This window comes from Acanthochromis polyacanthus, chromosome 17 (genome assembly GCF_021347895.1).
Source record: "Acanthochromis polyacanthus isolate Apoly-LR-REF ecotype Palm Island chromosome 17, KAUST_Apoly_ChrSc, whole genome shotgun sequence".
NCBI lineage: Eukaryota > Metazoa > Chordata > Actinopteri > Pomacentridae > Acanthochromis > Acanthochromis polyacanthus.
Window position 1 is genome coordinate 27,878,203 of NC_067129.1, and position 13,274 is coordinate 27,891,476.

The 13,274-nt window shown below is 40.2% G+C and overlaps 1 protein-coding gene across 2 annotated transcripts in view; it reads right to left on the reverse strand.

Annotated features, from left to right (window-relative positions):
• The window catches only part of LOC110967312 (arrestin red cell), a 37,744-nt gene that overhangs the window by 13,345 nt on the left and 11,125 nt on the right, over positions 1 to 13,274 (reverse strand). For both annotated transcript variants that reach the window (XM_022216885.2, XM_022216884.2), the window contains exons 4-8: positions 10,376 to 10,420; positions 8,710 to 8,807; positions 5,566 to 5,664; positions 2,868 to 2,927; positions 561 to 628 (exon numbers count right to left, since the gene is read on the reverse strand). In XM_022216885.2, coding sequence (XP_022072577.1) covers positions 561 to 628; positions 2,868 to 2,927; positions 5,566 to 5,664; positions 8,710 to 8,807; positions 10,376 to 10,420 — 370 coding nt within the window. The remainder of the gene's footprint in view (positions 1 to 560; positions 629 to 2,867; positions 2,928 to 5,565; positions 5,665 to 8,709; positions 8,808 to 10,375; positions 10,421 to 13,274) is intronic.

The window sequence follows — 13,274 nt, forward strand, 5'->3', positions numbered from 1 at the left end:
CTGAGCACCGCGAACGGAAAGCACCAAGCCACCGGAGCTGTCATTTTTAACTCGGCGGGTCCCCGGTCACAGACTGCTCAGACTCCCCGGCTGGCTAGCTATCCCCCACTAGCTGCTCGGCTAACACCTGCCGTTCCTCTGCCCGGGACAAACCGCACCTGTTCCGGCTGTCAACGTCCCAGTCGCCCGCTAGGAGCTCCGGACAATGCGCTGCTCATTCGTGGGTGACTTTTCACGGCCGTGGGGGGTTTTAAGGCACACTTTGCTCAGCGACCAGTGATAGCTCGGCGGCTCCAGCTAACAAGTTGACGTGGAGGAGGAACTGGATTCCCCCCCCCCCCCCCCAAAAAAAAAAAAAAAAAAGTAGGATTAATATTTTTTGGGCACTAAAAGTTGATTTGGCTCCTAAAAATGTCTAAATTGACGTATGTTGGTGGCCCAAAAAATGTCATTTGGGCCACCGGACCTCTCAGCCTTAAATCAAGCGCTGTAAACTGTCTTACTGGTTATAAACTGGTCTTATTGGTTCTAAACTGGTCTTACTGGTTAGCTAAGCTCACCTCTTGTGGATCTTCTCTTCTATCGACTTGGCACAGAAAGCTCTGATCTCAAAGTCGACCCCACAGGCCTGCAGACAGAGGAATCCTTTAATTACCCCTGGAACATCATGCTACCATGACAACTAGGGCTGGGCGATAGAAAATGTTTATTGTTTTATGTGAAGATCCTATCGTTTATATCGGAGTGTCGCAAAACACGCTTTACAGCAGTATTTTACGCCACTGACGTGCCTTACGGCAAGCCCAGGCACGCGGCAGTGTTGCCAATTTAGCGACTTTCCAAAGCGTCCTAGCGACTTTTTTTTTCAAAAGCGACTAGCGACAAAACTAGCGATTTTTTGTGCCGTTTTGGAGACTCTGACAGGAAAACTCGGATCATTCTGCAGTTACTGTCCTCAACAAGCAGCAGGTGCTGCTGTGAGCTTCTCCCCCTCCCAAAGCACAGACTGTCAGTCCAGTAACCCTGCAGCAGTCCCAGTGTCTGATCACTCTGAGGCCAGACGGCAGATGAATCACGCATGCGCAAAATCACTACAGATCCCATCCAGACTTACATAGCGGGATATAAATGGAAATGTTTCTTCACTGTCATACTAAAATAAACCACAGCATTTAGCCTCTAGTTCTAAAACATATTTTGGGTGTTTTATACTCACTTGTTGGTCTCTTCCACAACGTTATTCCTCTCTCCTACAACGTTGATTACAATTACATGCAAACTGGGAAATATGCAAATTAGGCGATGACGTCATTTAGCGACTTCTAGCAACTTTTAGGACAGCCAACAGCGACTTTCCTTACTGAGGAGTTGGCAACACTGGCACGCGGCTAAAACAAACAGCTATGGAAGAAGACGGTGGACTCGACTCAGAAGAACAATCTAAACAACAAGATGATGAACAACCAGCTCAAACTGACGAGCTTGTACCTAAAAGAGGGGGAACTTCTGTCATATGGCGGTGGTTTGGATTTAAAAAGACCGACAAGGATCAGACTACCGTACTTTGTAAGGTATGCCGCTGCCCGGTCCCATTCATTCATGGAATTTACCAAAAATATGCTATATCGTGATGTATATCGTATCGGGATATAACATTTTGGTCACATCGCCCAGCCCTAATGACAACACAATTATTTACTTTACAAACATTTAATTATATATTAGGAAAGGTCAAAAGAGCATCAGGAAGCAGGTTTACTGTATTAATACCCCAGTAGTCTGGATTTTATTAAACAAATTTACCAATAATCTGGATTTTTTTAAAATTACCAATAATCTGGATTTTAAAGCACAAATTTGCCAATAATCTAGATTTTAATGAAAAAATTTACAAACATCTGAATTTTAATGAACAAACTTACCAATAATCTGGATATTAACACAAACTTTCCAATAATCTGGATTTTAACACAAACTTTCCAATAATCTGGATTTTAACCCTTTACGCTTCAGTGCGTCGTAGGTGTACCGCCGGCGGTACACCTACTAATTTGCATAGGAATTTAAAGAATGTCCGACGGCTGCAAACGCGATTATACAAACACTATACGCCGATGGAAAGCTTAGATTCTCATGAATCCGCCGGTATAAACCACTTTCAGATGTGATTACCACAGCGGGTGAGAAAAACACATTTGTCCGACAAAAACAAATATCCATCCATCCGTTCTCTATACACGACTTCAACGCACACAGCGCGACTCACATTTCCGGGTTTATTATTACACACAGAAAAAAAGATTCCACAAAAAACGGCCATAATCCAACCTTTTACATCCAGATGACACAAGCCAGTAAAATATTTTGTCCAAAACATGTCCTGAAGTCGGTATATAATCCAGGAATCGGTCCTTTTCAAGGAAATGCACCTCGCGATGTGCGTCCAATATTCCCTGTATTTTTCGTCATTTTTTTAAATTTAAAAATAGAATATTAGCGATTTTTTGTACTGAAAACGGCTGGAATTGACTGAAGCTTAAAGGGTTAACACACAAATTTAACAATAATCTTGATATTGTCTTTTTTAGTGGTTTTACTGCGTCCGGTTGTGTTCTGGTGTTTATAGATGTATAAATGTGATGTTGTGGTGTTTAAAGATGCATAAAGGTATCATGTTACAGACTGTAAATGTGATGATGTGCTGTGTATGGATGTATAAACATGATGTTGTGGTGTGTTTTAGATGTATAAATAAAGGTATTGTTGTGTTTCAGACTATATAAATGTGACGTTGTGGTGTGTATAGATGTATAAACATGATGTTGTTGTGTTTCAGACTATATAAACGTGACATTGTGTGTGGTTACCTTCCCGGTGTCCTCTGGTCCGGGCTGTAAAGTGACTGAACAGGGGAGGTTCTGAGGAATCTGCAGATAGAAAGCATCGCGTCAGTGAACTTTCCCCTTAATTCCGGCTTCCCGCTGCAAACACTGGACAGTTTGTGTGAAACTCAGAGCATATTTAGATCATTCTAGAAGCAGAAGTTTGTCCTGCTGCTCTATAATGAAGAGGAATAAATGGAGAAAGAAGTCTTTGTGGATCAACTTTAGTCTAATTAGAAGCTTCCTCCTCTACGTCACCACATCCTATCAGAAAACTCCGGAGGCTCAGGCATCACAACTGTCCTGACGTTTGTGTTCCAGTCAACAAAGACAGACACACAAACCATGAAGCTGAAGATCAGTCAGCATAAAATTATAATAAAATTATAACAACAGCTGAATGTTCAACATGTAGGTCAGAAACACACGGTACCGGCTTTAAGTTTGTAGCGTCTCTTTGTGGTCGTTGTGTGACTCTTTGTCGTCACTTTGCGCCCCCCCCTCTCTCTCTCTCTCGTCACTTTGCCCCCCCCCCCTCTCTCTCTCTCTCGTCACTTTGCCCCCCCCCTCTCTCTCTCTCTCGCCACTTTGCCCCTCTCTCTCTCTCTCGTCACTTTGCCCCTCTCTCTCTCTCTCGTCACTTTGCGTCTCTCTCTCGTCACTTTGCCCCTCTCTCTCTCTCTCGTCACTTTGCGTCTCTCTCGTCACTTTGCGTCTCTCCGTCGTCACTTTGCGTCTCTCTCGTCACTTTGCGTCTCTCTCGTCACTTTGCGTCTCTCTCTCGTCACTTTGCGTCTCTCTCTCGTCACTTTGCGTCTCTCTCTCTCGTCACTTTGCCCCTCTCTCTCTCGTTACTTTGCCCCTCTCTCTCTCTCTCTCGTCACTTTGCCCCTCTCTCTCTCTCTCTCTCGTCACTTTGCCCCTCTCTCTCTCTCTCTCTCGTCACTTTGCCCCTCTCTCTCTCTCTCTCTCGTCACTTTGCCCCTCTCTCTCTCTCTCTCGTCACTTTGCGTCTCTCTCTCGTCACTTTGCGTCTCTCTCGTCACTTTGCGTCTCTCTCTCTCGTCACTTTGCCCCTCTCTCTCTCTCTCGTCACTTTGCCCCTCTCTCTCTCTCTCGTCACTTTGCCCCTCTCTCTCTCTCTCGTCACTTTGCCCCTCTCTCTCTCTCTCGTCACTTTGCCCCTCTCTCTCTCTCGTCACTTTGCCCCTCTCTCTCTCTCTCTCGTCACTTTGCGTCTCTCTCTCGTCACTTTGCGTCTCTCTCTCTCTCGTCACTTTGCCCCTCTCTCTCTCTGTCGTCACTTTGCGTCTCTCTGTCGTCACTTTGCGTCTCTCTCTCTCTCGTCACTTTGCCCCTCTCTCTCTCTGTCGTCACTTTGCGTCTCTCTCTCGTCACTTTGCGTCTCTCTCTCTCTGTCGTCACTTTGCGTCTCTCTCTCTCTCTCGTCACTTTGCCCCTCTCTCTCTCTCTCTCGTCACTTTGCCCCTCTCTCTCTCTCTCGTCACTTTGCCCCTCTCTCTCTCTCTCGTCACTTTGCCCCTCTCTCTCTCTCGTCACTTTGCCCCTCTCTCTCTCTCTCTCGTCACTTTGCGTCTCTCTCTCGTCACTTTGCGTCTCTCTCTCTCTCGTCACTTTGCCCCTCTCTCTCTCTGTCGTCACTTTGCGTCTCTCTGTCGTCACTTTGCGTCTCTCTCTCTCTCGTCACTTTGCCCCTCTCTCTCTCTGTCGTCACTTTGCGTCTCTCTCTCGTCACTTTGCGTCTCTCTCTCTCTGTCGTCACTTTGCCCCTCTCTCTCTCTCTCGTCACTTTGCCCCTCTCTCTCTCTCTCGTCACTTTGCCCCTCTCTCTCTCTCTCTCGTCACTTTGCGTCTCTCTCTCGTCACTTTGCGTCTCTCTCTCTCTCGTCACTTTGCCCCTCTCTCTCTCTGTCGTCACTTTGCGTCTCTCTCTCGTCACTTTGCGTCTCTCTCTCTCTCGTCACTTTGCCCCTCTCTCTCTCTGTCGTCACTTTGCGTCTCTCTCTCGTCACTTTGCGTCTCTGTCGTCACTTTGCGTCTCTCTCTCTCTCGTCACTTTGCCCCTCTCTCTCTCTGTCGTCACTTTGCCCCTCTCTCTCTCTGTCGTCACTTTGCGTCTCTCTCTCTCTCGTCACTTTGCCCCTCTCTCTCTCTGTCGTCACTTTGCCCCTCTCTCTCTCTGTCGTCACTTTGCGTCACTCCGTCGTCACTTTGCGTCTCTCCGTCGTCACTTTGCGTCTCTCCGTCGTCACTTTGCGTCTCTCCGTCGTCACTTTGCGTCTCTCCGTCGTCACTTTGCGTCTCTCTGTCGTCACTTTGCGTCTCTCTGTCGTCACTTTGCGTCTCTCCGTCGTCACTTTGCGTCTCTCCGTCGTCACTTTGCGTCTCTCCGTCGTCACTTTGCGTCTCTCCGTCGTCACTTTGCATCTCTTTGTTGTCCTGCTTCCTGATGAACTCTCCTGACCGTAACCATAGTAACCAACGTGTTTATTATGGTGTATTTAAGCTGTAAAAATCTCTATTTTTTGCCGTTTTAAAGGACTATGAACAATGTTTGGACAACAGAGGAAGCAGGAAATTTGAAGCTTTTACAGACAAATGTTTTAACCTTATCAGGTTTAATGAGTTTCTGTTTTAATACGGTGGGTTTTATCGGACTCACAGTGAAGTAGAAGGGATGTGCATGTTGGCCGAGCTTCTTCAGCAGACGCTCCTGTAGCCGGCTGTTGGGTTTACGCTCCTCAGGCACCGGAGGGAAAGCCTGGAACACAAACAGCATCATTAGTCAATATATCACTGATTTACAGCTGTGGTTGCAGCTTCTAATATTATTCAAATAAAATCACTCTAAATCTAGTCCAATAATCAGTCTAAAATTAGTCCAAATATCAATCAATCAGTGTAAGACTAGTCCTATAACCGTCTAAAACTAGTCCTAAATTACTCTAAAACTAGTCCTAAATCAGTGTAAAACTAGTCCTAAATCAGTCTAAAACTAGTCCTAAATCAGTCTAAAAGTAGTCCTAAATCAGTCTAAAAGTAGTCCTAAATCAGTCTAAAACTAGTCCTATAACTGTCTAAAACTAGTCCTAAATCAGTATAAAACTAGTCCTAAATCACTGTAAAACTGGTCCTATGTCTAAAACTAGTCCTATAACGTCTAAAACTAGTACTGACGTCAAACTAGTCTTAAGTCAGTGTAAAACCAGTTCTATAACTGTCTAAAACTAGTCCTATAACATCAAAAACTAGTCCTATAACATCAAAAACTAGTCCTATAATGTCTAAAACTAGTCCATTAACATCTAAAACTAGTTCTAGAAGGTCTAAAACTAGTCCTATAACCTAATCAGTGTAAAACTAGTCCTATAACCGTCTAAAACTAGTCCTAAATTACTCTAAAACTAGTCCTAAATCAGTCTAAAACTAGTCCTAAATAGTCTAAACCTAGTCCTAAATCAGTCTAAAACTAGTCCTATAACTGTCTAAAACTAGTACTGACGTCTAAAACTAGTACTGACGTCTAAAACTAGTCTTAAGTCAGTGTAAAACTAGTCCTATAACTGTCTAAAACTAGTCCTATAATTGTCTAAAATTAGTCCTATAACTGTCTAAAACTAGTCCTATAACTGTCTAAAACTAGTCCTATAACTGTCTAAAACTAGTCCTATAACTGTCTAAAACTAGTCCTATAACTGTCTAAAACTAGTACTGACGTCTAAAACTAGTACTGACGTCTAAAACTAGTCTTAAGTCAGTGTAAAACTAGTCCTATAACTGTCTAAAACTAGTCCTATAACATCAAAAACTAGTCCTATAACGTCTAAAACTAGTTCTAGAAGGTCTAAAACTAGTCCTATAACCTAATCAGTCTAAAACTAGTGCTATAACAGTCTAAAACTAGTCCTAAATCAGTTTAAAACTAGACTAGTCCTAAATCAGTCTAAAACTAGTCCTATAACTGTCTAAACCTAGTCCTAAATAGTCTAAACCTAGTCCTAAATAGTCTAAACCTAGTCCTAAATAGTCTAAACCTAGTCCTAAATAGTCTAAACCTAGTCCTAAATCAGTCTAAAACTAGTCCTAAATAGTCTAAACCTAGTCCTAAATAGTCTAAAACTAGTCCTAAATCAGTCTAAAACTAGTCCTAAATCAGTCTAAAACTAGTCCTAAATCAGTCTAAAACTAGTCCTAAATCAGTCTAAAACTAGTCCTAAATCAGTCTAAAACTAGTGCTAAATCTGTCTAAAACTAGCCCTATAATTGTCTAAAACTAGCCCTATAATTGTCTAAAACTAGCCCTATAACTGTCTAAAACTAGTCCTATAACTGTCTAAAACTAGCCCTAAATCTGTCTAAAACTAGTCCTAAATCAGTGTAAAACTAGTCCTATAACTGTCTAAAACTAGTCCTAAATCAGTTTAAAACTAGACTAGTCCTAAATCAGTCTAAAACTAGTCCTAAATCTGTCTAAACCTAGTCCTAAATAGTCTAAAACTAGTCCTAAATCAGTCTAAAACTAGTCCTAAATCAGTCTAAAACTAGTCCTAAATCAGTGTAAAACTAGTCCTATAACTGTCTAAAACTAGTCCTAAATCAGTTTAAAACTAGACTAGTCCTAAATCAGTCTAAAACTAGTCCTATAACTGTCTAAACCTAGTCCTAAATAGTCTAAACCTAGTCCTAAATCAGTCTAAAACTAGTCCTAAATCAGTCTAAAACTAGTCCTAAATCAGTCTAAAACTAGTCTATAACTGTCTAAACCTAGTCCTAAATAGTCTAAACCTAGTCCTAAATAGTCTAAAACTAGTCCTAAATAGTCTAAAACTAGTCCTAAATCTGTCTAAAACTAGTCCTATAACTGTCTAAAACTAGTCCTAAATCAGTTTAAAACTAGACTAGTCCTAAATCAGTCTAAAACTAGTCCTATAACTGTCTAAACCTAGTCCTAAATAGTCTAAACCTAGTCCTAAATAGTCTAAAACTAGTCCTAAATAGTCTAAAACTAGTCCTAAATCTGTCTAAAACTAGTGCTAAATCAGTCTAAAACTAGCCCTATAATTGTCTAAAACTAGTCCTATAACTGTCTAAAACTAGTCCTATAACTGTCTAAAACTAGTCCTAAATCTGTCTAAACCTAGTCCTAAATAGTCTAAACCTAGTCCTAAATAGTCTAAACCTAGTCCTAAATCAGTCTAAAACTAGTCCTAAATCAGTCTAAAACTAGTCCTATAACTGTCTAAAACTAGTCCTAAATCAGTCTAAAACTAGTCCTAAATCAGTCTAAAACTAGTCCTATAACTGTCTAAAACTAGTCCAAAATCAGTCTAAAACTTGTCCTAAATCAGTGTAAAACTAGTCCTATAACTGTCTAAAACTAGTCCTAAATCAGTCTAAAACTAGTCCTATAACTGTCTAAAACTAGTCCAAAATCAGTCTAAAACTAGTCCAAAATCAGTCTAAAACTAGTCCAAAATCAGTCTAAAACTAGTCCAAAATCAGTCTAAAACTTGTCCTAAATCAGTGTAAAACTAGTCCTATAACTGTCTAAAACTAGTCCTAAATCAGTCTAAACCTAGTCCTAAATCAGTCTAAAACTAGTCCTAAATCAGTCTAAAACTAGTCCTGTAACTGCCTAAAACTAGTCCTAAATCTGTCTAAAACTAGTCCTAAATCTGTCTAAAACTAGTTGGTTTAAACCACATTAACGCCTTGTATTCGGTCAGATGTTCACGTGTTTTCAGTGTGAAACTCTGGCTTTAACTGCATCCATCAGATATTTAAAACGTGCTCAGGTGAGTCTCACCTGGAAGGTTGAGATGTAGAGATCCTTCCGGAAGGACAAACCCAGAACGTCGAGATCTTCACGTCCGTATCGAAACGCACAGGTGAGCGTGACGAAGACTGAGGAAGAGGAGGAGAATTAATAAACTATTTATCTGATCAACTCTCCATTTCACAGCTTCTCTACTCCATTGGGTTTTCATTCTAAATTTAAAATGATTTTATTTATTTTGAAATCTCGTAATGAATACGGTCAGCTCTTGTAAAGCTTTTTAACATTTAATTTCTATAATGTACCTGAATTCAGTCAAAGAGGCAAATAAATGATGTACTTGTCGTCTAAATGAGTCAATGTTTGAAAACTCAGTTAATGTATTGATTAACCCTCGTGTCGTCCTGCAGCTCAAACTGACCTGTTTCAAAGTTTGAAAATGTGGGGAAAAAAATATATATATATATTTTCACAGTGAAAACTTCCACATTTTCAGGAATTTTTTGAAAATTTTTCATGGGAAAAAAAGAAATATTACGAAAAAAATTTCTTTAAGAACATTCAGATAAAAAGAAATCAACCAAAAGCCAGTGAAATTCATTGGATTTTGGTTGATTTTTTCCGAATATTCTTAAAGAAATTATTGAAACTTTTACTGATATATGTAATCACTATATGTATTTTAGAAATTTTTAGAAAATTTAAATTTGTTTTGAAAATATTTAGAATTTGAAAAATATTTTTTTAAGTTTGCATTTTTTTTTTTGCCAAATTTGGGATTTTAAATAAAAACTGTTAGGGGAAACTTTAAGGAATATTCTTCTTAAAGATTTTGCAATTTTTTTTTTATAAATTTGGGGAATTTTTTGTTGAATTTTTGGATTTTTTCAGACAAGAGAACAATATTTTTGGTGCACATAAATGAGGACAATAGGAGGGTTAAATCATCTTAAACAGAAGACAATGGTGATAAAGTGAGCAAAAAAAAAAAGAGAAAAATGCTTCCATTGGTCCTGACCTTTAGACTGACTATATATAAATATAATAAACCAAATTAGATGCAGTGTTGAATAATAAACTATAAACTAACATCAGCAGCAGCTGTACTTCAGCAGAAACGTGATCTTGGTTTTGTATTTAAATTAAAACTATTTAAGAATGAAAAAGAGGAAGAGTTCAATCAGAGACACTGAAACAGAGTTTCACAACCATGAAAGGAAAGAAAAGAGGAGGAAGAACAGCAGGAAGGAAGAAAGAAACACTGATGAAATGAGACGCCAGTGTGGATTTAAACTAAAACATGAAACTGTGCTGCTTCTCACAGACACAAATACATGAATCTGTCACCAATAAACGTCCAGAAAATCTGTTAAAAATCAAACAATAACAAGAAAATTAAATTGTCTAAAACTACACAATAGTGACTCGTTTAGCAGCTTTTTACAGCAATTATGTTTGAAATCTTTAATTAGGACGACAGATAAAGATGAATAATGAAGTAAAAAGCTTTAAATTAACAAAAAATAGACTTTTTATTACATTTTAAGACTATTAAAGGTCTTTAATTAGATTTTTATGATCTAAGACATCAGGTAATATTTCATTATGTACCTGCTTTAAGCACTAAACCAGACCAGGAGTTTGTTCTTCTGATGAATAAATCTTTTATTCTGACAGTCTGTGGAGGTAGACCTACCTTTCCTGTCCTTCAGGTATTCGGGGTCGACAAGGATGACTCCATCTGAAACCAACCAACAGCAGCATCAAACTAAAGTTCACAGTAGTTTTACCTGTTCAGGTTCAAACAGAGGATTTAAATGCAGGTTTACGTCACACATTCCATAAAACTACAACAGGATCACGTTACATAATATTCAGAGATGAAACAGTCTTTAGAAACACTTCTAAATTAGACAAATAATTAAATTTTTTTTCAGGAATATTACATGCTTCACCTTCATCCAGGAGACTTTCTGAGTTCTGACTGATTGATCCACGGATTTATTCTCAACTAAACTCATCACAGCTCAGTTGAAGATCATCAACTACCTGAATCTGGCATAAACGGAAGCTTAGTTATGACCTGAAACTCCAAACAATCGAAGGTCATGAGTGACCCAAAACTAACACGAACCGAAGCTAATCTCATAACTTGGACTATTTAAAGTTTGTCGAAAGTCCAATGAACTGAGTCCCAACAATGACTTGAAATTCATATGAATGAGATGAACTTTATTTATCCCACAGTGGGGAAAGTTCACTGTTACAGCAGCTCCAAATGAGAGAAAAATAGTTTAAAGACAGTACAGAATAAACAGAAACACAGTTCAGAAAGACAGAGAACATTATATACACAGATGTTTTTTTTTTTTTAAAAGAAGACTATTTACATGAGGTTGAAAAATAACAGTTATTGCACAGAAGTGAGGGAGAAAGGTGCGGCAGTGACAGAGGTAGACCAGTTTATAATGCAGCATTGTACAGTCTGACTGATGTTGGAAGAAATGACCTCCTTCTGAAAGTTTGACTTTAACCTGAAACTCACCTGACTTGAGGATCATCCACAATCTAAAACTCCAATGAATCGAGGCTCACTAACAACAGGAAACTCACATCCATCAAGGCTAAAGAGCAACCCATGATGAATTGAGGATCACCAACAAATAGAGAATTCCAAAAGCTTACATGAATAAAACTTTGTTAATGACCTGAAACTCCAAAGACTGGAGGCTCATGAGCAACCCAAAACCAACATGATTCAAGGCTCATGAGTGTCATAAAACTCACATATGTCAAGCTTGTCAGTGACCCGAAACTCCAAAGAATCGAGGTTCACCATCAACTGGAAACTCACATCAATTGAGACTCAACGAGGACCTGAGACTCAAACAAACCGAGGCCTAACAGTGTCTCTGTTATGATTCGAAGTGGTCAGTGACCCAAAACTGCAATGGATCGAGGTTGTAAAAGGACCCGAAATTCACGACTCGAATCTCGTTAATGAAACTCCATAGAATCGAGGACTTTGCATGACTTGAGGTACATCCACAACCCAAAACACAGACGAATCAAGGTTCACCAACAACTGAAAACTCACTTCAATCAAGACTCAGCAGAGTCTCAAAACTCACAAGTCAAAGCTTGTCAGCAACCTGAAACTCCAAAGAATTGTGAATCAGCAACAACCAGAGACACATAATGAATTGAGGCTCAACAAGGACCTGACACTGACAAATTGAGCCATTAAGTGTCTCAAAACTCTTATGAATTGAAGCCTGTCAGTGACCCAAAACTCCAATGAATTAAGGCTCGACAACAATCTGAAGCTAACTGAGGCTCATCGATGTCTCAATACTTTCATGAATCGAGGTACGTCATGAACCAAAACACCGAAGAATTGAGGTTCACCAACAAGCGGGGACTCGCATCAATCGAGGCTCAAAGAGGACCTGAGACTCCGACAATCAAGGTTCAGTAGTGTCTCAAAACTCTTAATTGAAGCTTGTCAGTGACCCAAAACTCCACTGAATTGAGGCTCTACAACAACCTGAAACTAACATGCACACTGAGTTGCCCTTGTGTATGAAATGTGCTGTACAAATAAAGCTGCCTTGCCATGAATTGAGGATCATCCACAACCCAAACTCCAATGAATCAAGGTTCACCAAAACCTGGAGACTCATGCCCATCATAGGTCATCGGAGTCTCAAAACACACAAGTCAAAAACTCATCAGCAACCAGAAACTCCAATGAACCGAGGCTCTGCAACGACCCAAAACTGACATGAATCGAGGCTCAACAATGTCTCAAAACTGGCATTAATTGACACTTATCAGCAGCTTGATGCTAAAATGAATCGAGGCAAAATAATGACAAGACTCCCAAGAACTGAGGCTAATCAATGACCTGAAACTCTCATCCGTGTCTCAAAACCAGCATGAATCGAGGCTTGTCCTTGAACAACCACTCAGATGATTCTAGGCCCATCCACATCTCAAACCTCATATGACTCGAGGCTTTTTAGCAACCTGAACAGCTTGAATCATCGGCAACTGGAACCTCACATGAATCGAGGCTTGCCACTGACTGGAAAATCATGACTGGAGGCTCGTCAGCATAAATCGAGGTTTGTAAAAATAAAGACTCACATGGCTCACTGTGAACTGTACTGCCTGTGGAGGGATCTAACTACTGCATCCTAAGGACCTGAGAAGTTGTTCTGTCGACCACCTTAAATGTTTAAATCATGTGTGAAGGCAACAAACACCTGAAACTCTCCTCCAATCATTCAGAATCTTAGGGATGAAGGTGAAACATCTTCAAAAATCTTTACTGGTTCTATTGAAGCCCTTTGGATCACTGAGAACCTATAGATGTTTCACCATTTATGGCGCTTTTCCACTAGAACCTACTTGGCTCGACTCTACTCGGTTTGTGAGGTTTTCCATCAGGACGTAGTACCTGGTACCAGGTACTAAAATAGTTCCTACTGGGCCGGGGTTCCCAGCGAGCTGAATGGAGCTGAGAATGTGACGTGTACAGAGTGCAGGCCACTGATTGAACAGGGAGTGACGACACACCAGACCTGTACCAT